The sequence below is a fragment of the Mus pahari genome, chromosome 6 (assembly GCF_900095145.1).
Source record: "Mus pahari chromosome 6, PAHARI_EIJ_v1.1, whole genome shotgun sequence".
Lineage (NCBI taxonomy): Eukaryota > Metazoa > Chordata > Mammalia > Rodentia > Muridae > Mus > Mus pahari.
In genome coordinates, this window is record NC_034595.1 from 67,023,864 (window position 1) to 67,049,291 (window position 25,428).

General features: G+C 50.5%; 2 protein-coding genes across 7 annotated transcripts in view; both read left to right on the forward strand.

Moving 5' to 3' along the window:
* The window catches only part of Mknk1 (MAPK interacting serine/threonine kinase 1), a 45,491-nt gene extending 36,497 nt beyond the window's left edge, over positions 1-8,994 (forward strand). Inside the window, exons 9-13 of one of the 6 annotated variants that reach the window (XM_021200025.1) lie at positions 2,905-3,000; positions 4,346-4,540; positions 5,112-5,276; positions 6,306-6,349; positions 7,686-8,986. In XM_021200025.1, the coding sequence (XP_021055684.1) occupies positions 2,905-3,000; positions 4,346-4,540; positions 5,112-5,276; positions 6,306-6,349; positions 7,686-7,926 (741 nt within the window). In that variant the 3' untranslated portion in view covers positions 7,927-8,986. Of the gene's footprint in view, positions 1-2,904; positions 3,001-4,345; positions 4,541-5,111; positions 5,277-6,305 lie in introns of all 6 variants that reach the window. The other 5 variants (XM_029540111.1, XM_029540114.1, XM_029540113.1 and 2 more) reach the window with 5 other exon arrangements.
* Positions 8,995-14,439: 5,445 nt separating this feature from the next.
* Kncn (kinocilin) lies at positions 14,440-17,956 on the forward strand. Its single transcript, XM_021201274.1, has 4 exons — positions 14,440-14,928; positions 15,890-15,958; positions 16,744-16,818; positions 17,629-17,956. Exons 1-4 carry the CDS (start codon positions 14,778-14,780, stop codon positions 17,706-17,708), a joined length of 375 nt encoding a protein of 124 aa, XP_021056933.1. The 5' UTR covers positions 14,440-14,777; the 3' UTR covers positions 17,709-17,956.
* The last annotated feature ends 7,472 nt before the right edge of the window (positions 17,957-25,428 follow it).

Here is a 25,428-nt window from a genome sequence, read left to right on the forward strand (position 1 = left end):
CTGGAGCTTGTTCCTCCTGTGATTCTGTTAGCCTCTGTCAGCAGTCCTGGGAGTCCAGCTCTCTCCTGAGTCTCAGTGGTCAGAGTACTCTCTGCAGGCCACCTCTCCTCTTGGGAGAAGATGCACAGAGGTTTGGCCTTCAGACCTGCCTCCTGGCTGAAGATAAAGGCCCAAAACAGAGCCTGTCCCAGAAGATGTGTTGCCTCTGCAGTCTGTGCACTCACCTGCGCAGACTGGTCTCCGAGGGACCTGGGACACAAGATTGCTCCCTCACCTGCTCAGGCAGTCAGATCCCTCCCAGGCGGCTACCTCTCCTCTGGCAGGGAAGGTGCCTGGATGTCTGGAACCTGAAACGGGGTCTGTCCCAGAAGCTGTGTCGCTTCTGCAGACTGGTCTCTGAGGGACACAAGATCAAGTTTGTTTCTATTTCTATCTCCAAGGGTGCTCATTAATAGTGAAGCACTAATGCTTCTGTTGAACAGTGCCCCCTATGTAAACATTACTGTAGTCTGTCTACTGGTAAATGGAAGTGTTGTGTTTCCATATAATGTATGCATTTAACAAATTCTGTGTTAGAGATTGATAGTACCAGTAGCCCATATTCACAGCTCCATGTATGTCCATACATTTACTAATGCAAGAACAGTATTCATAGTGTGGATGCTTTAGCTCAGAGCTAAGAAACAGCCAGAAGTGAATGTGTGAGCCAGTCCACCACACACAGTTCTTTGTGGGATGCTAATGTATTAACTCAAGTAAAACTTGTGACTTCTGCTGGTTTAGGTAAATGCACATCCTGAACCCCCGCACTGGGGAGGCAGAGGCAGGCGGATCTCTGAGTTTGAGGCAGCCTGGCTACAAAGTGAGTTCCAGGACAGCCAAGGATACATAGAACCTGTCCCAAAAATCAAAAACAAAGATTTTTGTGATTATGGCATCCTAACAGTAGTTCTGCATACACCTTCATAATGCATCATTATTATGATCATTATTAATAATTATAGTTAACATTTCAAATATTCACATTGTGTCAGGCATTTATACTTATTTAGTATGTATAAAACATTTTAAGATAGACACTACTATTATCTTCATTTTATGGATGAAGAAACTGATACTTAGAGAGGTGTTTTATAAAAACCATACAGAAGGTCTTTCCATGGCAAATGGGAAGGCCTGGACTATGGTACTAAAGCAGGCCCTAGAGCCCCGTGGGTGCTCAGAGCTTCCATTGCTGCCTCTGACATACAGGGTTTCAGGTTCTCTCTTTCTCTGTTCTCCATGGTGCATGTTTATTGCCCCTTTTTTATGTTTGAAAAAACTAAATTTTAAGAGAAGCTAAGTGTCAAAAGGTATTATCAAGACACTGAAAAGCCAACTTGAATAATGGGAGAAAATATCTGAAAATCATATATCTGGTCAGGATTTAATGTTCAAAATATATAAAGACCTCTTAAGACTTGGCCACAGAACAGCAACTTAATTCTGAAATAGTCAAAAGGCCCGAATGGACTTTCCTCAGAGACTTGCAGATGGCTAGCAAGCACATGAAAAGATGTTCTGCTCCATAAGTTATTAACGGACTGCATCTCAGAGTGGCTACTATACACCTACTAGGCTGGCTATATTTCTTTTAGTAGAAAACAATTCATGATGGGTAAGGTGTAGGTGAGTTGGAATCCTCATACATTGCTGGTGCTGTGAAATGTGGGAAATAGTTTGACAGGTCCTCCAAAGGCTAAGTGCAGAAACAGCAGTTCTCCTACAGATGTGCCCAAAACTGAAAAGAGAAATCTGGAACAAGTACTTGTATGCTAATCTGTATAACAACATTATTCTTAGTAGCCACTGTGTCCATCAACAAAATGGATAAACAAAATGTGATCTCTACATACAATGGAATATTACTCAACCCTAAAGAGAATGAAGTTCTGATACCCACTATAACATACATGAACATTTACACCAGGACTGGAGATACCGCTAGAATACCAGCCTAGCATGCAAGGTCTGGGGTTCCATTCCCAACACTGCCCAAAACAGCAACCGTGCAAACACTTAAGCTGAGTGAAAGGAGCTGCATAGACAAGTATGTACATTCCGCTTACATGGAATATCTAAAGCAGGCCAATCAGGGCAGAAGTAGGTTAGGGTTGCCTGAGCTGGGGTCAGAGATGAGCAGTAGTTGCAAGAGTTCACCCCTCACTTGGAGGGGTGGAAGAATGTTCGAAACTGGTGGGGGTAATGGTGTATATGATTGATGACACCAGGTTGTACATTTAAGAACTGCTAAAACAGCAGCCGGGCAGTGGTGGGACACGCCTTTAATCCCAGCACTTGGGAGGCAGAGGCAGGCGGATTTCTGAGTTCGAGGCCAGCCTGATCTACAGAGTGAGTTCCAGGACAGCCAGAGCTACACAGAGAAACCCTGTCTCGAAAAACTAAAATAAATAAATAAATAATAAACAAACATAAGAATTGCTCAAACAGGAGATGTGGTGACATGCCTTTAATTTCAGCTTATTTCAGGAAACAAGCAGTTGGATCTCTATGAGTTTGAGATCAGACTTGCTGGCTGTTCTGGAGCTCACTCTGTATATCAGGCTGGCCTCGAACTCAGAGATCCACCTGCCTCTGCCTCCCGAGTGCTAGGATTTAAAGGTGTGCGCCACCACTGCCCAGCTGGGTCACAGCAATCCTAACACCATCTAGTTCAGCCCCTCTCCCTTAGGAAATAAGAGAGTATGGGGGAGAGAAGAGTCAATCCTCAGGTGCCTTGCTAATCCAAGGACAGGAAATACGGCCTGTTAGAGAGCAGCTGCCATTGACAACCAAGCCTCCATTGGTCACACTGCTGTCCCATAACCTCCAGTTTCTTATGACAGGTCTTGTCTTCTTTTGCAGGTGTCTCCGGTGAAAATTTGTGACTTTGACTTGGGCAGTGGGGTAAAGTTGAACAACTCCTGCACTCCCATAACCACGCCAGAGCTGACCACTCCAGTACGTATGGCCTTGTAGCCTGTGCCCCTGCTGCTGTGTGTGTGGAGCATTTGAATCTGTGACAGAACAAAGGGATAGGAAAGAAAGCCCTGCGGTGCACTTCTCAGGCCTGATCCCACTAAGTTGCTAATGAAGCTGCCATTGGAGCTTTCACTGGCCAAAGGGGAGCCCATTGTCTCTGCAAGCACAGGCTGCATCCAGACTCCGGTCCCAGATGGAAAACAGACACTGCCCTATTGCATATAAGCTCCAGAGAGTCCCCTGAGTTCCTCATCCCCTGTGTAGAGGACAGGAGTGATCATCCCACCCAGGAATGTACATGCTCCATGCTGTGGGAAGCCGGTGAGGCCCCAGACATCTTGCACAGAGGATCGCTTTTCCTGATGTTTCTCGAAACATTTCAAACGGTGGTGCTGGGAGCTCCCAGAAGACATCTCTCACACATACTTACTACGCTGATTATGATGATTCTTTTGAGATTTGCATGCTTCATCAGTGAATTTTGCTAATAGCCTCTTTTAAAGACTTGCCTTTAAATATGCTTATATCGTGTCTTATTCTAAGCAGCAGTATTAGGAATGTTTTCATATCGGCATCCAACATACAGTGTTCCCTTGTTCTCAAATTCATTAACTCTAATTGCCAGTAGCAAACAAAAGTGTTCTTGCGAGCACTCACCATCCTCTAATCAAATTAGTTAGGAGTGGTAGGGTAAAGGGCTGGGTAGGAGTGTGTGAGCCTGAAATAATAAGGGGAAGCAAAATACATGTCTTTTATTCCTCTCAGCAGTCTCCCGAGACTGCCTGGCAGTGCCACTGTCCATCCTGAACCTTCTTTCTAAAGGGCACGGATATTGAATGTTTCATTCGAGTTCAAGACTTGATAGACTCTGAATTTAAAACGATTAGGTTTCCTTCCTCTAAGCTAATGGAGAGCTGGTCAAGAGTCACTTTAAAAACAAAAAAACCCTACAGGAAGAAGGCAAATCTCCACAGATGCCTCTCCATGCCATTCTAGGCAGGTATACGTACAAGAGAGAGAGAGAGAGAGGTGAGGTGGGGAAGCTTTCCTGGGGCTCCTTCCCTGGGACCACTGGAGAAGGACCCAGAAAGACAGGAAGGTAACGTGAAGTTGGTCTTGTGAGCCAGAGCATGGCGTCTCAGCTGACCCTTTGCTTTGTGTCTTTGGGGCACTGGTGAGCCCTGCAGCTTTCCCGAGGATTTCTGTCTGTGACTTCATCCTTCCTTCCTCTTGCTTGAAGTACATTCTGCACTTTGCCCTGTGCTCACCCACGAACTCACCCTCTCTCTTTGCCATCTCCCCTTCCCATGCCCTTATCCTACAGTGCGGCTCTGCAGAGTATATGGCACCTGAGGTGGTGGAGGTCTTTAGGGACGAGGCTACTTTCTATGACAAGCGCTGTGACCTGTGGAGCCTGGGTGTGGTCCTCTACATCATGCTGAGTGGCTACCCCCCCTTTGTAGGTCACTGTGGGGCTGACTGTGGCTGGGACCGGGGAGAGGTGTGCAGGATGTGCCAGGTAAGTACTGGGCATGGGTGAGGGCAGCATGATTGTGGGGTACCAAACAGGTTTAGGATAAGAGACTGTCCCCAGTCTGAGGGGGAACCAGAAGTAAACAGAGATAGACATTCGGCCAGCTACAGTATTTTGGGAGAGGGTTATTGAGACCAGCAGACCTGAACAAACTCAAATATGCCTGGCCCAGGGGAAGAGACAAGACCTGTAGGTAGGATGAGTACAGACCAAGAGATGGAGGCATGAAACACTTCGCGTGCACTGCAAAAAGGAGAGGGGTATCATGCTGGCGCAACAGAGCAGGTTTCCAGGAGCCAGGAGTGGGCTTTGTTGTATGGACGCTGTTTACATGTCACCTCTCCTGTCCTACAAGTAGCAAAGCCATTTCGCCTTCCACAGTCATTGAGTGTTACTGAGGGACCTCGGGGAGATTGAGGAAGGAGGCTCTGTCCTTGGCATTCTCAAACCATGAGCAACACTTCTAGCAGAGTTGCAGTCAGGGTGACCAGATCAGTAGCAGCATATCTGCCTGTCCCTGGCCAGTGTGACCTCAGAAGGAACTCTCTTCACCTAGAACAAGCTGTTTGAGAGCATCCAGGAAGGCAAATATGAGTTTCCTGACAAAGACTGGGCTCACATCTCCAACGAGGCCAAAGACCTCATCTCTAAGCTCCTGGTTCGAGATGCAAAGCAAAGACTCAGCGCTGCCCAAGTTCTGCAGCATCCATGGGTACAAGGGGTGAGTGACAACACACAGGATGGGTGGCATGAAACCTCTACTGGCCTACAGGAGGTGTCACAAGGAAGCTCTCACCTCACAGTGCGGCTTCCCCAAGCTGGGGACAGGTGGGACAGCAGCCCCAGTCATCCTGTGGTAGAAGGAATGACTCCTGGCTCAGCCCCTTGATGTGCCACAGATTTGCCTCTCAACCTGGCCACCCCTTCTCACCAAACCCCTGGTGCCCTGTGAGGATTTGACACATGGATCCCTCTGTTAGCAGAGACACCCATCCCAGGAAGCAGTCTGGAGTTGCCATTCAGGGTCTATGGCAAAAAACATTATTATTAGCTAAGAGTCCCCCAGGCAAGGAAGGTCCTACAGCTTCTGTGACTCCATTAGAGTCATGTGTTTCTCCTTGCAGCTGAGAGTCCTAAAAGGCAAGTGGTGATGTTTTCCCAGAGTTGAGAAACCAAGTCCTCACTATAAAACTAAATCCTCCTTGTCAATCACAGGACTTGTTTTCCCTCCAAGAAATCTTTGTCCTTGGTCTGCCAGTCCCTTACCAGCCTCTGTCACCCTGCTGGAAGGAGGCAAGCATTGCCTGCCCAGAGAGATGTCAGGGTACCTCAATGGCTAATTCCCATCCACACCATGTCAGAGCCACGCAGTAGAGAGAGGAGTAAGGCCTGGGCCTGGAGAGAGGGAGCCCACGTAGAACAGTGTGATGGATGCTGGAGAAAGTGCTAGAGGGGGGCACAAAGGAGCAAGGCCTCTGCCTGACATGGGGTGGGAGAGTGGCAGGGGAATTGACCTTTGAACTGGCTCTTAGAAAGCGATTAAGACTTCAACAGGAAGGGGGAGAGAGGGCTGTCTGCAGAGGCACTTCTCTTACTCTGTCTTCAGAAGGTCTGACTCTGCGGGAAGCATAACCAAGTCTCCTTGTTGGGCCAAGCACCTGCAGGAACATGCCCCTTCTGCTGGCCTGGGTGGGGGCAGCTCTTGGAAACTGGGAGCAACATTACCCACAATCTGTCCTTCCCATTCTAGCAAGCTCCAGAAAGGGGACTCCCCACGCCGCAAGTCCTTCAGAGGTAACGCTTCCATCTGCCTTCTCACCTTGGCCTTGACTTTCCCTCAGATCTCAGCCATGTGTGGGGCATGGGCCCATCTCCAGGCACTGAGGCCCTCTCTGCAGAGTTCTCTGGGCACTACCCCTCAACCCTCTGTTGATCTCCATAGATTTCCCCCTCTCAGCTTCATCTCAGCCCCTCTTTTCTGGAAAACCCTCTTCTACTCACTTGAACATGACTGTGAATCACCATTTGTATCCCAAAGTGGTCCTTATCTCTGGATCATCTTCACAGGAAGGTTCTGCTCCTAGCAAAGGGAGAGGAGGGGTTCAGGACCTCTGTAAGGCAGAAGGACAGATTGCCACATATACTGTTAGGCACACAAGAATGATCATGGCCTCTGTGTCTTAAATACTTATCACATGTCCAATGTGATACTAAAGGCATTTGTGCGCAGTCATGACCCGGGTCCAGCCTGAAAAACACAGTGAGAGAAAAGCCCAGACTTCAGACCCCAGCACTAAGAACAGAAAAGAGAAAAGAATACAATTCATCATGTACAGTCATCAGAGATGGCACTGGGTGATACAGGCACATGGTATGTGTCAGCAACTGAGATGCCATGCAGCAAACGACTGTGCTGTTTCTTCACAACAAATTTAAGTTTTCCAGAATCCATTTTAGAGATGGACAAGGTAAGAGTCAGTGGGCTCAAGCTAACTTGTGCTAGGACACAGAGCGGCTGTAGATAAGTTCTGCCCATAGGGGTGGAGCTAGGCTGGGCAGGAACTCCCTTGGGAACTCAGCCTCACACAAATCCATATTCAGCATCTATGGGACTCTGAACCACTGCAACTTTTAAGAGGAGCTACCCAAAAGGGTCTGTTTGTTCACCCCAGGCTGCCTTCACCTGGCCGGCATTCCCACCCGGCTAAGCTGTTAAAGATGCTTGCGTGTGCCAAACCCCAGATAACTCAACAGGCCCAAAGTGTCTGGCAGATGCCCACCTGGGCTAGGCTCTAGGAGCACAGATAGAAGTAGCACAGGCCTGTCTGCACCAGAGCCCCTTCTTGTGGGGAAAAGGAGACAACTGCAGCGCCTAGCTTGGGAGGAGCTGGGGGCAACAGTAGAGCCTGGAGGTGGGTGCTCTGACTGTCCTGCCCATGAGGCTCAAAGCCCGTTCTCATCTTAGTGGAGCAAGGTTCTAAACCAGGCAAAGCTGCTTTGGAGAGAGCAGCATGGGCCAGGAGAATCTGCTGGATTGTAGAACCCAGCAGTGGGTAGGTACATACGAGCACCTGCGTGGCTGATCTCAATCCCGCTGCCCTCTTCTCCGTGCCTTTCCTGGCCCCTACAGAAACAGCAGCACCATGGACTTGACACTCTTCGCAGCTGAGGCCATTGCCCTGAACCGCCAGCTGTCTCAGCATGAGGAGAATGAACTGGCCGAGGAACAGGAGGCCCTAGCCGAGGGCCTCTGCTCCATGAAGCTGTCCCCTCCATCCAAATCTCGCCTGGCTCGAAGGCGAGCCCAGGCCCAGGCCCAGGCTGGCCGAAGCCGAGATGCAAACCCTTGTTCGACACCCGCAGGGCTCTGAACCACTGCAGGCACTCCTTGTAGGACTGTCCTGGCCGTGTCCCCTGAAAACCTGTAAGGTCAAAATGTGAAGCAGGCAGAGGGACCAGCCCTGCAGTCCCTGCAGGCCTTTACCATCCACAAAGGCTCCCAGGTTCCCACCCATCCCCCATTTCCCTGGAGTCTTCAAAGGAAAAAGCTTTTTCCAAAGGGGTTGTCTTTGAAAAGGAAAGCAATCACTTGTCACTTTGCATAATCGCCTGCAGCAGAACCGGCTCCAAAGGCTCCCGATGTGCAGATCCGGGATCCAACTTGCGGTGGGGGCTGCAGGGGCTGCAGTCTTCAGGGAGCCCGCTTCCAGGAGCTGACAGAAGCTGCTGCGGACATGCATGCCTCTTCTCTCTTGCACTGTCACCTTCTTCTGGCGATCCTCCCACCTTCCTCTGTCCTACAGACGTCCTCTCTGCCTGTCCTCTCCCTGGCTGAACAAAGCCATCCCCTCAATTCAAGAAGGGCCGGGAACCAGATCAGTCTTCCGGTCTGTAGCACAGAGAAGCACATAATCTTTCTTTGCCGTGACCGAAATGTGTTCCTCATTTATCATCCTCTTCCATGTTTGGGATTGCTGCTAAAGTCAGTATTATTTCTTTTTTAAAATATGTTTGCTTTTTAAAACCATGTTCTTCCAGCAATCATAGAACTTCAAACTCGCACTGCAAACCCGTGGATTTCCCCAAGCAGCTATCCAAGCGCTTGGGCTTTAATCCTCTCCCCACAGCCTCAACTGATTTTAAGCTGCTACTATGATGAAAACGTTAGAGACTGGTGTCTTTGAATCTTCGTCTGCCACTGCCACCTCCATAAACCCAGGGCAGTCAGACTGCTGTGTCTGAGAAGAACCCCTGTGCCCTGCTCTGAGGAATACTGTGCCCTCTGCCCCAGACATGAAGGCACAGCCACTGGCAGATAAGCTGTGGAGTCACGTAAAACAGATTTGCATATGTGACATACAACATTAGTCAACCACAATCACCAGAATTCTCTCATAACTTGTGCTTGTTTTAATAAATAATTTAAAATTCCGCCTATGGCAACCTTGGTGGTCCTTTTGTCAACTGCAGGCTTGAAGAGGAGGCAGACCTCCAAGATGGGGGCTGAGCCTAGTGAGGTTGCAGGAGGGATTCCGAAATATAATACCACATTGATCCACAAGGTGAGATTTGCTTCTCTGTTTGTAGTTGAGGAAAGGAAATTCATCAGACATCATGTCTATAATAAACAACTCTGCTTTTGAGAAGCTGTTCACCAAGAAGTTGAGGTGGGGTCAGTAGCTATCACATAGCAGGTTTCAAAAGGAGCTGTAATAGAGGACCCTGTGCCCACCCCCACAGAAGACCATGTTTCCCTGTCTAAAGCATCACCATGCTTTTATTGCAGACCTGATGTATACCCAGAACTGCACTTGTCCAACCAGAATAGATGACAAAGAGAAATGGTGCCTCCCACCGGTACCCAGACTAGAGGGAGCTGGGTAGAAAAGGCCTTTGTAACTTCCCAAGGTGTCAAGAGGGAATCCGGTATCAGGGTTCAGATCATGGGCTACCAGTTACCCTGTAGTATGAATGTCTGCCTATTTAGGTGGCATGGTTAAAGGAAGGTCTTCCCTTTGTATCTCTTCATCCGCCTGAGGTAAGGGCAGCTGAGGTGAGATTTTCAGAATGGCCCAAAGGCTCCCTCCCAGCCCCTGGACATCCAGAACTAGGAAATGAATTCTGTCTGTGGACTTGGGCACTGGCCTGGTCAGTCCTCCAACAAGTCCCCAATCTTGCTGCTGCCCAAGACCCCAGGCTCTCATCCTTCTTGCCTTTGCTCAAGCTGCGCCCTCCTACCCACCTCCTCACACTGGTCCCACTCCCTCGGAAAGCTGTTTACATGATACAGTGCAGCTTTGGTTTTGCTAACAGTTGTGCATTTATAAAGTAGCAGGTTCATTCTAAGTGGCTCACAGGCGTTTCATTTGCACGGCTGTTCTATGGGCACATGCTATTATTTTATCCACTGGACATGAAAAACAGGCAAAGTAAAAGGAGGTGGCCCAGAGCTGGATAGCTAGGAATGGATGGTGGGATTTGAGTTCTTCCCACTGAGGCTTGGAACCCAGAGCCTTGCTGCTTTGTTTCAAGTCCCAGCTCAGCCACTCATGGGCTTTGTTTCCTGGACAAATTGCTTACAAGTCCATCTCTTAGCAACTCTCAATGAACATAGCGGTGTTTAGCACACAATGAAGGTGAAGAGTTGTGCTGATCTAGGAACATCTAATAGGTAGTCCATTATCTTTGGTTATCTTGCTGTACTTACCTTGTCCCCTGGGTGGATTAATAAAACTATAACCCCAAGCTTGGAAATAAGCTGCCCCTTCCCTTCCCCAGGGAGTCCTCTGAGAGCCCCTGTGTGGTATGTAGATTGATCTGACTTTGAGATGTCAGGTCTCTGGCCCCAGAGGTCCTTATTTTGATTGGCTGCTCTGCCCATCACTCTGTCCTGGGGTCCCTGTCAGAGGGGCCAGCCATGGTGCCAGAGAACAGTCTGCTATTGGAAGCTGGAGGTTCTGGGTTCTAGTCCTGCCCGTACCACCATTCACTAGGGTACCCCAATGTCCTGCTGGACAGAGACATGTATAGTAGATGCTCAGAGGGAGCTCTGCGATGTGGGGCTTTGTCCGAGCATTGGCATTTGGGACGGATGGTAAAGGCCAGTTTTCCAGTCCCCGGGATCACACTGGGCTGTAGTCTTCAGGGAACCAGCTTCAAGGAGCTGACAGAGGTGAATGACATTTGTATCTCTGCTACCAACTTCCCCTGGCAGTCCTTCCATCTTGGAAGGAGAACTGGTTCCAGACACCGAGAGTGTCTCAGACCTCAGGCTTCATTTCTCAAATCTAGCTAGAGGCCATTGGTCTAGCTCCAGTAGTAGTTTCAATTGGACCCTGGAAGCTCTGACTATGGCTGACCAAGTCCGTGGGCTTCCACGTGTCCACCTTGAACTCTGGGGTCTCTTCTCCCTCCTGGTCCACTGCCCCTTGCCAGACCCAGTTCCACAGCCAGCTTACATTGTCTCATGCCAACTACTCCAGCAGCTTCAGGTCTGAAGAGACCCTAGGAGCAAGGTCCCCAGAAGGCTGACATTCTTGTTTCCATGGTAGCAGTTGCCTTGGAAGCTTCTGAACCATCCAAGAAAGCTGCCCATCCCCCAGGGGACCAGTGAATTAATCACACCCTGTTCCAGGGTTCTCACCCATCATAGAAAATAAATAGAACCAAACTGAACTGGGGCTCATTCAACCATCCTCCCTCCACACACTCAACCCACACTTGGACTTGGCATTTCTGAGAAAGAAAGGGCATAGACAGACACCTTCCATAGTCAGGCACTCATCACAGGCAGACATCTCTGTAGGCAGACACCCTCTCAGCCTTTGCCTCACTGGGAGACGAGAGAGATTCTATGGTGGGGCCGAGTATGTGCCATGTCTCAGTGGTGCTGAGTCCTATGACTCCAGGAGAACCCAGGCTCCCATGAGAAGGACCCCGGTACTTGGAAGGGCTAAGAACTCCTGGAACTTAGGCTGCTGCAACTCACTGTCTCCCACAGACAGCTCCGTTGAACTCATCTCTGACTGCTGCAAGCAGGTCACTCAGAGATCAACATGTATTTCCTCAGGGGTTGTCTAGCCTACACTGAAGGAAGAGTGGGAGAGCAAGCAGTTGAGTGTGTATGTGTGGATGCATGTGCATATGTGTGTGCATGCATGAAGAGGCCAGATGTCAAGTTCAGGTGTTCAGGAGCCATTCATCCTGGGGTTTGGTTTTGTTTCTGAAAGAAAACATTTTTTTTTTCATGGGGACCTGAGACTTACTGATGCAGAAACATCGGCTGGCCAGGAAACCTCAGGGACTTGTCTGTGCCCTCCACAGTGATGCAATTATTAGTGCGTGTCACCATGCCCAGCTTTCAGTGTTTGTTCTGGGAATCAGATGGAAGTCCTCATGCTTGCACAACAAGTGCTTTGCTGGCTGAGCCATCTCCCCAGTGCCGCTACAGTGCCAAACAGAACATCTAAATTTGAATTTGGACATTGGGTTTTAAAGATGGGAATGTTCTTGAATCTGGCTTGAGTTCCTAGGAGAGGTGTCTGATGTAAGACAGAACAAGTGGTGAAGGCCAGCCCAGCCCCAGGGCATCTGTCTTGATATCGGTGTGGGGAGCCACTCTCGGCCTTGGACCTTGAGTGCTGGCTCTACTAACCCCTCTCGATGCCAACACTTAAGGGTGAGTTGGAGGCAAGGCATTGTGAAAGGTGCTGAGACTCCTGAGGGAATGCGGATTCGTGGCCATTTATTTTGACAACTCCTTCTAAAGCTAGCCCCAGAGATGCTTTACAAAGGACGGAGACATGAGATATAAGCTGGTGACAAATTAGAGAAAAACTCAGGCCTTATCCTGGGAACATGGAGATGGTCATGGAAGGCCTGGCTTCAGAGGCTCCATCTTTATGGGACCTGAGGGGCCATCCGAGCTCTGTGGTCCTACAGCTGAGGCTCCCATCAGGCCCTTGGGACCTGTTTAGCCCCTCGCCTACAGTGTAAAGCAAGAGAAGACTATTGATAGAAATGGAGCTTACTCAATGTTCTCTTCCCTGATGACTCAAGGTAGAGACGTAGGGCCGAGCCCAGAGCTCCGTCCTATCCCTTATCCAGAAGCTTCAGCCAGCTCTCTGTAGCATAGCATTCTGCAGAGTGTGAGGCTGGTAAGCCGTGCAACCCGGAGGGGGTGGGGAAAGGGGAGGAGCTGTGAGGTCTAGACTTGTCCAAACCCAGAAAATCTCATCCTGAGACCAGCAGGTACAAGACTATTTCATCCCTGCTCTGGACCTGCATGGCCTGCACGCAACCCCCATCTCTGCCACCCTTGAGGTAGTCACGTAGCCTGGTGGCCAGGCTACAGGTTAAACTTCCTCTCACCTTATAGGGACTTGTCTAGAAAGCACCTGGAATTCCTCTTCATGCAAATGAAGCGCTCTCCAGCACCTCAGCCCCAGCCAATGATGTGCATTCATCCCCAAACCCCCTACCCACTCCCTAAGGTTTATATAGCCCTTTCCCCCACCCCCCCCAGTAAAAGTTGTCTCTGGAGAAGGCTGTTTCTCTTGCATTAACCCCAACCAAGATCCTGCCTAACCCCACCAGCCTCAGTTAAGCTTCACTCCTGCCCAGCCCACTGCATGGATACCCAGAGGGGCGAAGCAGACCAGGATCCACAGCAGAGTTCACAGTCTCCAAAGGAAGCAGAACAAAGAAGAGGAGGGAGCCCTTCAGGCAGGGTGGCAGAACAGCCCGGGCATGGTCAGGAAGGCTGCGCAGGAATGGCTGTTCAGGTAGGTCTTGAGGGACAAGAAGAGGTTTACTAGATAGCAAGCACCAGGCAGATGCTCAGCGGGGAGAAGGAAGCTTGAGGAGGGAGAAGCAGTAGAGGGAGGGGATTGTGAGGCTGGTGGAGACCGAAGGCCTGGTGGTGAGAAGTGAGCAATGAAAGGGAGGCCTGGGGATTCGGTGCCGGGTAATGTGACCTTGAGAAGTGTCCCCAGGTTAGAGCAGGGAACAGGTCTGTGCTGGAGGACTGGGAATACCCTGATCCATGTAGATCCAGGGAATGCAATTATTGATGAGGGTTGGAGCTAGGCTCTCAGAAAGAGGGGTAGGAATCAGGACTAGACTTGTTTGTGCTACCACTGCTCAGGCTCAGTTGGGTTGGTCCTCCAGACAGGTTGATCAGGTCAGCCAAGCTGGGTAGAGGTACTCAAGCTAAAAGGTCCCTATCATGTCCCAGTGTCATGACACTTCTTGCCCAGTCCCTCTGTCTAACCCTACCCTACCCAACTGGCTCTTCCCAGCCAGGAATTGCCAGGATTTCGCCTTTCCTCCTACTAGAAGCTAAAAGGGGGGGGGTGTCTTAAGATCAAGGCTTGGGTTAAGAGCTCTGAGCCTTACCTAGGGCCAACAGCTGACAGAAGAGTTGGAGAAGCATGGAAGACACAGGGAAGAGTAGGCCTGGAGGACGACCCCTCCTTCCATGTTCCCAAGCAGGGCCCCAGGTGCACCGCTACGCCAAGGGGCAGAGACCAGCAGGGTCAGCCTTGAGCACGTGACTGGGAAGTCTCCTCACACATCCTTACCCCCTGAGCCCCAGAGGAAGCCATAAGCCCAGTCTTCCTGCTCAGGAACCAACAGTGGAACCTAGGCTGCCTGCCCACTGGACCCTGGGGATGCGTACGGAAGCTCACATTGCAGGCTCATGAATAACTCATCACCTGCTTGCTGCCTGTACCTCCGAGATACCTGTTTCCTAGGCCTACCCCTGACCCCGCCTTGCATTTCTTTAAACTTTAATAGGCCCAGGCTCCAAGGCAACGGAGCAGGGTCGAAGGAGCTGGCAAAGTTGAGCAAGAGAACTTGGGCCCAGCTCCCTGAGGTCCCAGGTGACAGCTGACAGAAGAGGACCCCATGGGGCAGACCTACGTCACTAGAACCCTGGCCAAAGTGGAAATGTGGCCAGGCAGGAACCCCCAAAGTAGCCTCTGGCTGCAGAGCTCTTCACAAAAGGAAGAGTAAACTGGGGTGTTGAGGTCAAGCTAGGCCTCGGGGCCCCTGGAAAACTGTGGGATAAGGTTGCAGATAAATCCCAGGCCCAGACCGGCCTAAAGACTTACAGCCCAGAAGTTTCCACCCTGGGTGTGGCATCCCAACAAGGAAGCATCCATCCAAGAAGTCCAAGACTCCCAGGAGGCCTGGAAGCAGCGCCCTGGGGTAGACCTGCATGGACATCCCCATCAGCACCAGAGACTTCCGCTGCCTGCAGCTGGCCTGTGTGGCCCTCGGCCTGGTGGCCGGCAGCATCATCATCGGTGTCTCCGTGTCCAAGGCCGCCGCTGCTGTGGGTGGTATCTTCCTTGGTGCTGCTGGGCTCGGTAAGCAGACAAGAGCTGAGGCAGAGGGAGGGGATTTTTCTGGGAAGCAGGGGTCTGGTGAGGTGAATAAGAGGTGAAGGACTTGGCTGGTCAGTGGTTGGAGAGAATGAAAGTCTAAGAAGTTATAAACAGTGCAACCTCGGCGTGCAGGAAGGAGAGCTGGCTGGGGGCTAGTTGAGTGTGCTGGGAGGGCAAGGGAAGGCAGGCTGGTATCTGACACCTTTACCTGGTGGGATCTTGTATTTGTGGCAGGATTCATCAACCTGGTTGGAGTGGGGTGGTAGAGGCCTGTAAAACGAGACAGCTCAGACAAAAGACTCTCCTCTATTGAGCCAACAGCAAGCAGTTGTCTGTCTGTCTGTCTGTCTGTCTGTCTGTCTGTCCTGGTCAGGCCCTTTGATGCAGAATGCCATCTCTCACCCTACCTCCCTGTCCCGGGAGAATCTGGAGCTCCATATCTTTAAACCCTGAGTGCCAGGAGCATTCGATCTGGGTAGACAGCAGGGAAGGTCCCCACCCTGTGGCTTCCTGGCCTGAGTGGAGAGGAGCAGCAGTGGAGCCTAGAAGGCCACACTAGAGGTCTTGGGAGAGAAGAGAGCTGGAGATGGAAGGAGAGGGGGCAGTGGGATTGGTGTTACCTGGCCCAGTTCTAGCCAAGGATAGAAAGTGACCAACCTGCTCTTTACCCAAGCAGAGCCTAGAGCCAAGAGCCTGCAAACCTGTGACCTGCATAGCATGTAGCTCCTTCCCCAGATAGATGCTGAATCCCCAGCCAGAGCTGAGTGCTGGGGACACACACACACACACACACACACACCTCCCATTTGCACCCCCACAGTCCCTGATTCTTTGTTCTTGTGCCTCCTACATAACCTTCATAAACAAACCACCCACCCCTACCTCCTGCATCTCACACCAAACAGGCCCTCCCCATCACAGCATCCTCTGTGTCCCTCCTCAGGGCTCCTCATCTTCGCCTACCCCTTCCTGAAGGCTCAGTTCAACCTGGACCACATCCTACCTGCCATAGGTGAGCATTTCCTCCCCCACAAACCCTTTGTGTGCAAACCTGTGAGTGACTGTCAGTGAGCATGCCCATATGTGAGACTGCTACTGGGTGTGTGTGTGTGTGTGTGTGTGTGTGTGTGTGTGTGTGTGTGTGTGTGTGTGTTGTATGCCAGTGTCACCATGGCTACAGAGTAGCAGAATCCAGCTGCTGCCTGAGCAGACATGGCTAAACCTCAGGAATCGGTCTCCCTTAGGAGTCTTTTTGCTTCCCAAAGTCTCCAAGCTCTCCAGATGACACTCTCATCCGAAGCCCAATAAATACCCTCTTCTGCCTTGGGTCCCACAACCTCTTAATAGTTCCCACCTGACTTCCACAGCCTGCACCCAAACTCCCCACACCCTCTGTCCTATGCAGCTTCACATACGCCCACTTCCCTCCTTAAGAACCTACCACCTCCGGCCAGGTGTGGTAGTGCACACCTTTAATCTCAGCACTAAGAAGGCAGAGAAAAACAGATCTCTGAGTTCAAGGCCAACCTGGTCTACAGAGCAAGTTCCAGGCCAGCCTGGTTTACATAGTAAATGCCAAGACCACCAAGGCTACACAGAGAAACCCTGTCTCAAAAACAAAACAAAAATCACTACCACTTTTTCAAGGATTTGTTTCTTCTGCCCTTCCCCAAATCAGCCTAGATAATGTGACCTAGAGGAGCACAGGGGAGCAGAGTCAGCCACCCATGGAGATTAGACAACAGGAAGAGCGTCATTTCTCAAGCTAGGCTTGATTGGGGTTCTCTCATCCTGCAGGAAACCTGAGAATCCATCCTAACTCAGGACCAGACCATGGGGAGGGAAGATCTAGCAACAACAGCAATAAAGAAGGTAAGTAAGTGTCTGACACTCTGAATGCCATCTTTTGTCTCTGCTATCAGACGGAGCAGCTCTGTAAGTCCTGGGAGGAGCCCTGAAGGTCATAGGCAGGGAGGGGTCCCCACCCGGATCGGTGATATTGAGTCAGCTTCCGTATGTGCAAGCCCTTCTCATTTGTCTTTAGGGTTTCCCTGTCCTGCCAAGCTCGGACTGGGGGCCTCCTGCTTTCTCTTCCCTTACCCACTGGGCCTCATGCCCTGGTTACTGTCCACTCTCCTCCTGGTGCTGAAATGTGACTCTTGGCAATAATACCTGAAACTAGGCATCTTCTCCCTTCCCGACGCTGTTCTCCACACTGGGAAACCCAGGGAGGAGTGTCTCCAAGGCAACCCAACCCCATACGCTGATATGTCCTTCTCCTAGAGCTAACTCAGCAGAAGAGTCCATTCCACATGCTGCCCCAACCACTTCACGTGTATTAACAGCTTGGTTCTCACAAACCGTATGCTGGGAAGTACTACAATAAACTTCATTTTTTGTCTTCTTTGTTTTTTGTTTTTTGTTTTTTTTTTGGTATGGGGTAACTGAGGCACAGAAAGATCACATGACACATCCAAGATCACATCTGGGAGGCAGTGGGACCAGGGCTGGAGCAGCAGCTCCCGAGTCTGCTCCTCCCACTGTACTTGGTCCCTAGGACTCCCCATCTCCCTCTCCATCCCAGCTCTGCCTGGAGCATCCTGACCCCTGCTCCCTAGGGTTTTCTGATCTGACATCTCAGTAGGGTGTACTCAGGCATCCCTCTCCTGCTGTCTCTTCTAGGAGCCCGCAGTGGCCTGTCCACAGTGACCAGAACCCTGGAGAAGCTGAAGCCTGGAGGCCGGGGAACTGAGGAGGGCTAAGCACTGCCTCCTGCCTCACCCCACTCCCCACACTCCAGTCTCAGGGCCCTCCTTCAAGCTGGAAGATGTGGAGATGAGCCCTAGGAATGCTGGGCCTACCTTCTCTTCCAGTGATGCTCTCCCTAACAGATTCCTTCACTCTTGGAATCTTGGAAAGACCCACAGGACCCCCTTCCCTGGCCTCATTGTTCTGTACAACACCTGAACTTTGTTCCTTCATTGATCCTTTATTGGAATTTGATCAAGGGCCTTGACTAGAGTCAGAGATGGTTGCCTTACCCTGGCCATAGAAGCTGAACACAGGATCCATAGATGGGGGTCCTGGCTGACGCTGTCATGTCTATGTCAGGAGCAGAGGTGGCCACTGACAAGGTAACTTTCCAGATAAGTCCAGTGCTGGCACAGTTGCTATCGAACTTCTTCACTCAGGGCTGTGGAGCACCCAGCTCCAGACAGCCTCCCAACCCCCATCCCCCATTCTTCCCATTCCTCTTTTCAAGAAGAAGGCTCCTGTCTCCTCTAGAAGGCCAGCTCAGAGTCCCATAGCTACATGGCTCCCGTGTCCTGTTCTAGCAGCCTGTGACACCCCCCCACACACAGGAACCTCCAGGAAGACTTGAATTCTTTTTCACAAAGACAATTGCGTTTGTTTGTTTTAAGACAGGATTTCATGGCCTAAGCTTATCTTATGTGTTCAATGATGTCTAGCTAAACTTAGCAATTTTATTTGCTCTCTGTTCTGAGTACTGAACCTAAGGTCTTGTACACACTAGGCAATCACTCTACGCAGCTCTATCCCTAGCTCTCACAAAAACAATTCTCAAGCCTACCTAAATATGATGAATGATGCTTTACCCCCACCCCCCCAATCCATAGCACAAGACGGGGCACATAGTAGCTGCTCAGCAAATGCTAGTGCCTTAAATTAGGTTGAAAAAAAAACCTACCTACTAGGCTTTCCTGGGGAGGTACATTATGGCATCGCCACAGATGTAAGGTTTGAGGTAGGGAGGTTCAGGTGCACATGCCTAGGCAGACGGCTGCCACAGCCTCCATGTCTTTAGCTCCAGGAACAGCAATATTGTTTGATCTCCACAGACATCCTCCTTGTCTTGCTTTGAGAAAACAAACTGAAGACAGTCTTATTCTTGCAGGGCCCATGCAAGTGACTCTTCTCGGAAGCCTTCTCTCACATTGCCCCAGTAGTTCCAAGGGGAGCAGATGACTTGAGTGGCCGTGCTGTTTCTCCTTGTTCAGCATGAGAGCAGAAAGCCAGGCTTTGGGAAACAGGCAACATGAGAGAGCCCATCTTGGGCAGATGAGAAAGCTGAGATATCTCGGGATAAAGGACTCATTAGATGCCCAGAAAAAGTCATGGAGACAAGCTCTGCCACCAGGTCTCCTCTCGGCATAGCCACAGAGCTCAGCTCCCTGCCAGCAATGGACTAACATCCACAAGGGGCTATTTTCACAATCGCTGTCAGCTGTAGACCTGGTTCCTCCAGCTTTCTCTCCACTGTTGCCTGCCCCTCTTCACTTGTCTCTTCCTCCTCCTCAGCACCACCACCACTCAGCCCTCCCCATAGACAAGGAACCCCTTCCTCCTACTTGTCTTCACTCTTCACCTCTGGGCTTCAAAGAAATGCCCAAAGGCAGATGGTGGCAATAGCAGATAATAGGATAATATCCTAAGCCTGTGGATAAGGTGGCTTCTGTCTATTTGACCCTCCCTCCTCTATTTTAGGCATGATACCCCTAAAATAGGGTACAGTAAGCCTGATACCTGAGAGACCAGGCATAAAGAAGTATTTGTGACCATTGAGGAATAAATTAAAGTACAGTCACATGAAAAAAGCAAGAGCTACATTCATTGGAGAAGCTGGCCGAGCCTTGAGGTGAGTTGGAGTTCTGGAGGCCCCCTACCATTCCCCTCTTTTCCCTGCTGTGGGCTTTCTGAAGCCATTCCTCCAGTGCACGTGGATCTTTAGATACAATCTCTCCAGTGGCCCCTGTGAAGCACACCTTCTCTCCTGGCCCTGTCGCAGAAAAGAGGAGGTGGGCCAAGCTTGCAGTAGTTTATGTAGTTCTTGGTTAGTACTTGAGCAGCAACAGAACCCTCCAGTGGAGTGGACAGTGGGAGAGAGCTCTCTTTTAGGAGTCAACTCAGAAAGGAAACTGGGTCTTTCTAGAAGCCCCAACACCTGGGCCATAACTGAGCCGGTCCAGAGAACACAGCAGTAAACCAAGGCTGGGTGATGCTTGATCTAGGTAGCCCCCTGGAGTCACACCCTCACTGGATCTCTCTGTAGGAGAATTGCTCTCACTAAGGAAGTGGAAATGAGACTCTCATCTTGGTTCAGGCCTCCAGGGGCAGAGCAAGAAGCTGGGAGCCTTGGGCCTGATGGCTGTGACAGATCATCACTGGCCCATGCTCTGTGGACACATCAGGTGGATTTGTGAACGGATGAATGAAGGGACAGTGGGCAGAGATGTCCTTCAGCCACACTCTTCCATGTTCCATCTAGGCCTCTGCAATAAAGTCCAGCGCAAGCTTCCTCTAGACCTCCATTTCACGCCTTTAGGGGCAGGTGACCACGCCCATTTCTAGAGTCCTGGGCCCATGGCTAATTAGGAGAGAAGTGCTGAAAACAACAACAAAGTTTCACCTCTGGGAAAACTCTGCCGCCCCCTCCCTCGTACTAGGGCTGCAGAAATGCTAGAGAAAGCAGGCAGGGGCGTCCTGAAAGGAGCTGCACTGTTTCCACGCAGGGTGGGAAAAACTACAGCCTAGACAGCGTGGGCGGTGGGGAATTAGTTGCTCGGGTGCTCACAACCCACGAACTCAAAGGAGCGAAGGCGAGAAGGGCGTGTGCGAGGCTTCTCGGCTGGAGGCAACTGGTGGGAGCCTGAGATTGGCTGCCGGCACTGGGAAGGGGCTCCGCCCGCAGCGCGAGGTTGCTGTAGACCACAGCCAGGCTCTGCTGACCCAGCCCGCCCCGCTGCCTCCCACTCACCGCCGATGCTGCCACGGTCTCCACTGAAGCCGCTGAGAGTCGGCAGAGAGGAACTGACCGCTCATCTCCTTCCTCCCGGGGCCTCTACCCGTGGTCGGTCGTTTGGCTGATCCAATTCTCCCAGACGAGGCAAGGATCCCGCACCTTGAGCTGGACCAACCCCTCTAACACCAGGACACCTGGACTCCCCTCAGGGGCCAGCAAAGTCACAGCAGGGAAGTGTCCACACTCTCTCAGGCAAGTGAAGTTGCAGAAAATGGGGGAAGAGGGTGCTAATGAGTGGGCAAGGACTCTGGAAGGGTTGCTGAAGGAAAGGGGGAGATGCTCTCTGAACTCCGAGAGATGGGAAGGTACCAGACAAGGGGCCAGGGACCTCTGGTCTTGAGAAAACAAGTTTAAAAGAGAAAGGAGGATAAGAGATCGGGAGACGATTGGCTGCCTTGACCCCCCTAGTCTGCCCTGGTTCCTGCTGCTCTTAGCAGTTGAATCTACCCTATAGCTTCCCTTGCTTTCTCCAATGCCCAAAGCTGAGGGAAGCTGGCAGATAGCAACTCCAAATCTGAAAGACAAGTGAAGCCCGAAAGACAGCCTTCCCTGGCTTCTCCCAGCAGTGTTCCCTTTCCATTTGTGTTGCTAATAATCATGGAAGACTGAGAAGAGGCAGGTACCTAGATGGGGTCTACAGTCCTGGACAGAGGAAGCCCCATGACTAGGGGGCCCTGAGCTGAATGGCACAAGAAGGCAGAGCTGGGGGAACTAGCTGAGGACAGAGCTGACTTGGAGACCCCCCCGCCCCCCCCCCCCCGTTTAGCTCAGCCCCAGCAGAGCAGAGTCTAGAGGGCTTCCTGGAGGAGTCTGGGCTCAGGGAACAGCAGAGGGACCAGGAGAGTTTTAACAATGAGAAAAAATGGGGGATGAGCAAGGTCAGTTACTGGGAGAAGAGAAAAAAGGATGGACTGCAAAGATCTATGGCAGGGATCTAAAAGGTCCCAAGAGGAGTGGCAGGTGTGTGTCGGGGAGCCTGAGAGTGGAGGAGGGGCCAGGGCCAAGCTTGGGTTTGCAGCCTTTGTGGAAAAGGGCAACAGTAGAGAAATCTACATCAAGAGGTAGTGTTCCCAGGAAGTATGGCTCAAGTGGCTTCAAAATCAGAAAGTAAATGCTGAACAATGTTCACTAAGCTCAGTGACAAGTGGTCACCGGTGACACTGATGTCACAGGAACATGATGGGACAGAAACCAAACTAGCATGGCCCTTGTAGGCCATGTATTCAAGAAGGGAAGAGACCGCTAGCTCAAAACCATGACTGGCTTGGGTTGAAGATGGGTCAGGCAACAGTTCCCAGGAGGAGGTATGGCCCACTGAGAATCTCACTCAGGCCCAGAGGGGAGTTGCAACCATGCAGTTGTGGGCATGCAGTGGGCTGGTGACACCCAGTAAGGTTTCTTTTTATCTTTCAGGCTTAAGAGTAGCTGGACTGCAGCAGGGTTGAGCTTTGCCGGACAGCACTGGCAGGATAGAGAGATGAGACAAAATCACAAAAGTAGCTAACATAAACTCAGTGTGGATTAAGGTAGACAGAGAAAGGATCAGAGGCATGAGGACCATGGGGACTGGCTCTGGGGGTTGTATGCCACCAAAGAACAGCTACAGCGAGGGACAGTGTGCAATCTTGGAGTTGCAATGGCTTAGGTACAGACTTGGGCGACACAGCCCAGACTTTAGGCTGGGCCTTGCCACCAGGTAATACAACCAGGTGGTGTATTACCACCAGGTTGTGACAACCTTGGATAATTAATAAAACCTAAATCTGTGTTTTCTCATTTGTCTAAAAAGGATGACAATATGTTTACTTCTTAGGATTGTCATAGGATTAAATGAATTAATATATATAAAGGGTTTATATCATTGTCCATTTTCTTTTTTTTTAAACGGAGTGTTTTGGTTTGTTTTAAAGATTTATTTATTTATTATATGTAAGCACACTGTAGCTGTCTTCAGACACTCCAGAAGAGGGAGTCAGATCTTGTTATGAGATGGTGTGAGCCATCATGTGGTTGCTGGGATTTGAACTCAGGACCTTTGGAAGAGCAGTCGGGTGCTCTTACCTGCTGAGCCATCTCACCAGCCCCTGTCCATTTTCTAATGTTATAGCAAAACCTAAGACTGGGGAACTTACAGTAACTTAAACTATTCTGGAGGCTGTGAAGTTCAAGAGTAGAGGGCTGGCCTATATTCCCTTTGAGACAGGATCTCATATATATATACATGGATGCCCTCTGCCTCCTGAGTACTGGAATTAAAGGCATATACTACCTTGCTCAGCTCCTAACCACTTTTTAAAAAGATTTTTTTTATTTATTTTACGCATATATGAGTACACTGTAGCTGTCTTCAGACACACCAGATGAGGGCATTGGATCCCATTACAGATGGTTGTGAGTGATCATGTGGTTGCTGGAAATTGAACTCAGAACCTCTGAAAGAACAGTCGGTGCTCTTAACCACTGAGCCATCTCTCCAGTTCTCCTAATCACTTTTTTAAAGTGATTGGCCTTACAGTCAGGCCCCACCACTAAGAAATCTGATTTTGTCATGAGTTTGGGAGAGACGAGCCATAGTTGAACCATAACAGCTTGGAACATCATTGGGCACACAGTAGGTGCTATCGTAAGAGTCTACACTGTGATGGAAGTAGGGAGATAGTGGAGAACAGGATGTAAGGCCTCTCCAAGGTGGGCTGATCCAGGGTGATGCCAAAGATGATAAAGTCCTGGAAGTCACCATGGGGGCAGGGCAGCTGAAATGGGGTGAGGGAACTGGGCAATGGAGATAAGATCTCAGAGAACTAAGGGAGCACAGGCCAGGAGGACTGCAGGTCCTCGGCAAGCTAGGATGGGGAGGAGGGAGAAGTGGGGCTAGACACCAAGCCTCAGAAGGAGCTGAAGGAAGGACAGCCCCACTCCAGCAGACTAAAGTCCCCACCCACCAACCATCCCTCCTAGTGCTCCAGGTAGCTGAGTTGCTGTTGTGGAGGCAGAGGTCTAGACTGGTCTGTGCATACACGTCCCTTGGCTAGGGACCAGAAACACATCTGAGAGCATCAGAAAGAACTGAGAGGAAATAAAAGAGCCTCGGTTGCCTGCATGCATACAAAGGTTGACCTGACAGACACAGGGCTGTGACTGATGCAGAGTCCTTTGTTCCTTGGGCCATCTACTGTGCTACAATGAGAGCCTCTGAAGTCTGTGGAGACCTTTTAAATGGGACTCCTACCTCACAGGTGGGTCTGTGACAGTGAAATGGCCCATGATGGGGTCTGGAACTGCTTGCTGGCTAGAGGCATGAAGACCACTGTAAGCAGCAAGGCATCATGGGAGCACCTGAATCAGAACCTCCCCCCTCACTCCATGACCTCTCCTGGGGTCACTGCTCTCAGGCCCATCACTCACTAGTTGTGTCTAGAGACACAACTGCTACGCAGAAGCTCGTCTCCATCAGATGGGAATATGTCAGCCCGTGTCTCCAGTGCTGCATGCAATACAGCAGTGTCTGGGGTTTGGCCCATGAGTGTGCATGTAATGAGTGAAGGTGGTGGGTGTCACACACTGGGAGATGGGATGACAGAGCCCAGGAGTCACACACAAACTAGAAAGCCAGACCTCCCAAACTTCCTCCTCCTCCTCAAGCATTATTTCTAGGTGTGTGTGTGTGTGTGTGTGTGTGTGTGTTTGCATATGTCAGAGGGTGGGAAAACTTCTAGCCATTAACTGAGAAGAGATGATGGTGTCTCTCTGGTCCCTGGGGAGGCAGAATCCATTTGGCAAGAGCTGAGAACTTTCAGTGTAATGAATAAGCCCCAGCAGGCAATGAGTAACAGCAACAGGGTGGGGGGCTGGGGGGCAGAGGGCTCCCTGAGGATGGGTGGAGTTGAGGATAAAGTGAGCATTAGTCTGGGCTTCCAGAGGAGAGGCCTTGCCCAAACTTTAGGGACTAAGAAAAAAGAGTTCCCACTCAAGGGACAGCAAGGGCTTTGACTGAGCAAAAAGACGGTCACACGTGGAAAACACGGTAGAGCCAGCGGCTAATATCTTTGTCAAAGTCCCAAGGCTTTTACCCGGAGGATCTTAGAGCAGGAGCCAGGGCTGGAGGCCCAGCAGCCTGTGCCAGCAGGCAGTTGTGCTTATTCAACACAGAAGTTCCAGAGCCATGGTCTGAGACAGGCTCACATAGGGGCTTCAGGCAAAAACTGCCCCTACCCCCCAGGAGCTAGCTCTTAGCTCCAACTACTGATGACCACCCCAGGTACTAATGGTAATTACAATCAATGGCTGCAGTCTTGTTTTGTTTTATTTTGGTTTTGGTTTTGTTTTTTTTGTTTGTGTTTTGTTTTGTTTTGTTTTGTTTTGTTTTTGAGACAGGGTTTCTCTGTATAGCCTTGACTGTCCTGGAACTCACTCTGTAGACAAGACTGGCCTTGAACTCAAGAGATCTGCCTGCCTCTGCCTTCTAAGTGCTGATATCAAAGGTGTGTGCCACCACCACATGGCTCAGCTATAGACTTTTAAAAAAAAACTGTGTGTGTGTGTGTGTGTGTGTGTGTGTGTGTGTGTGTGTGTGTGTGTGTATGTGTAGTCCCAGCTATTTCAAGTTGTCGGTCAGCTCAAAATCCAAACCTCATTACTTCCCGACCCCAGGTTCCTTCCCC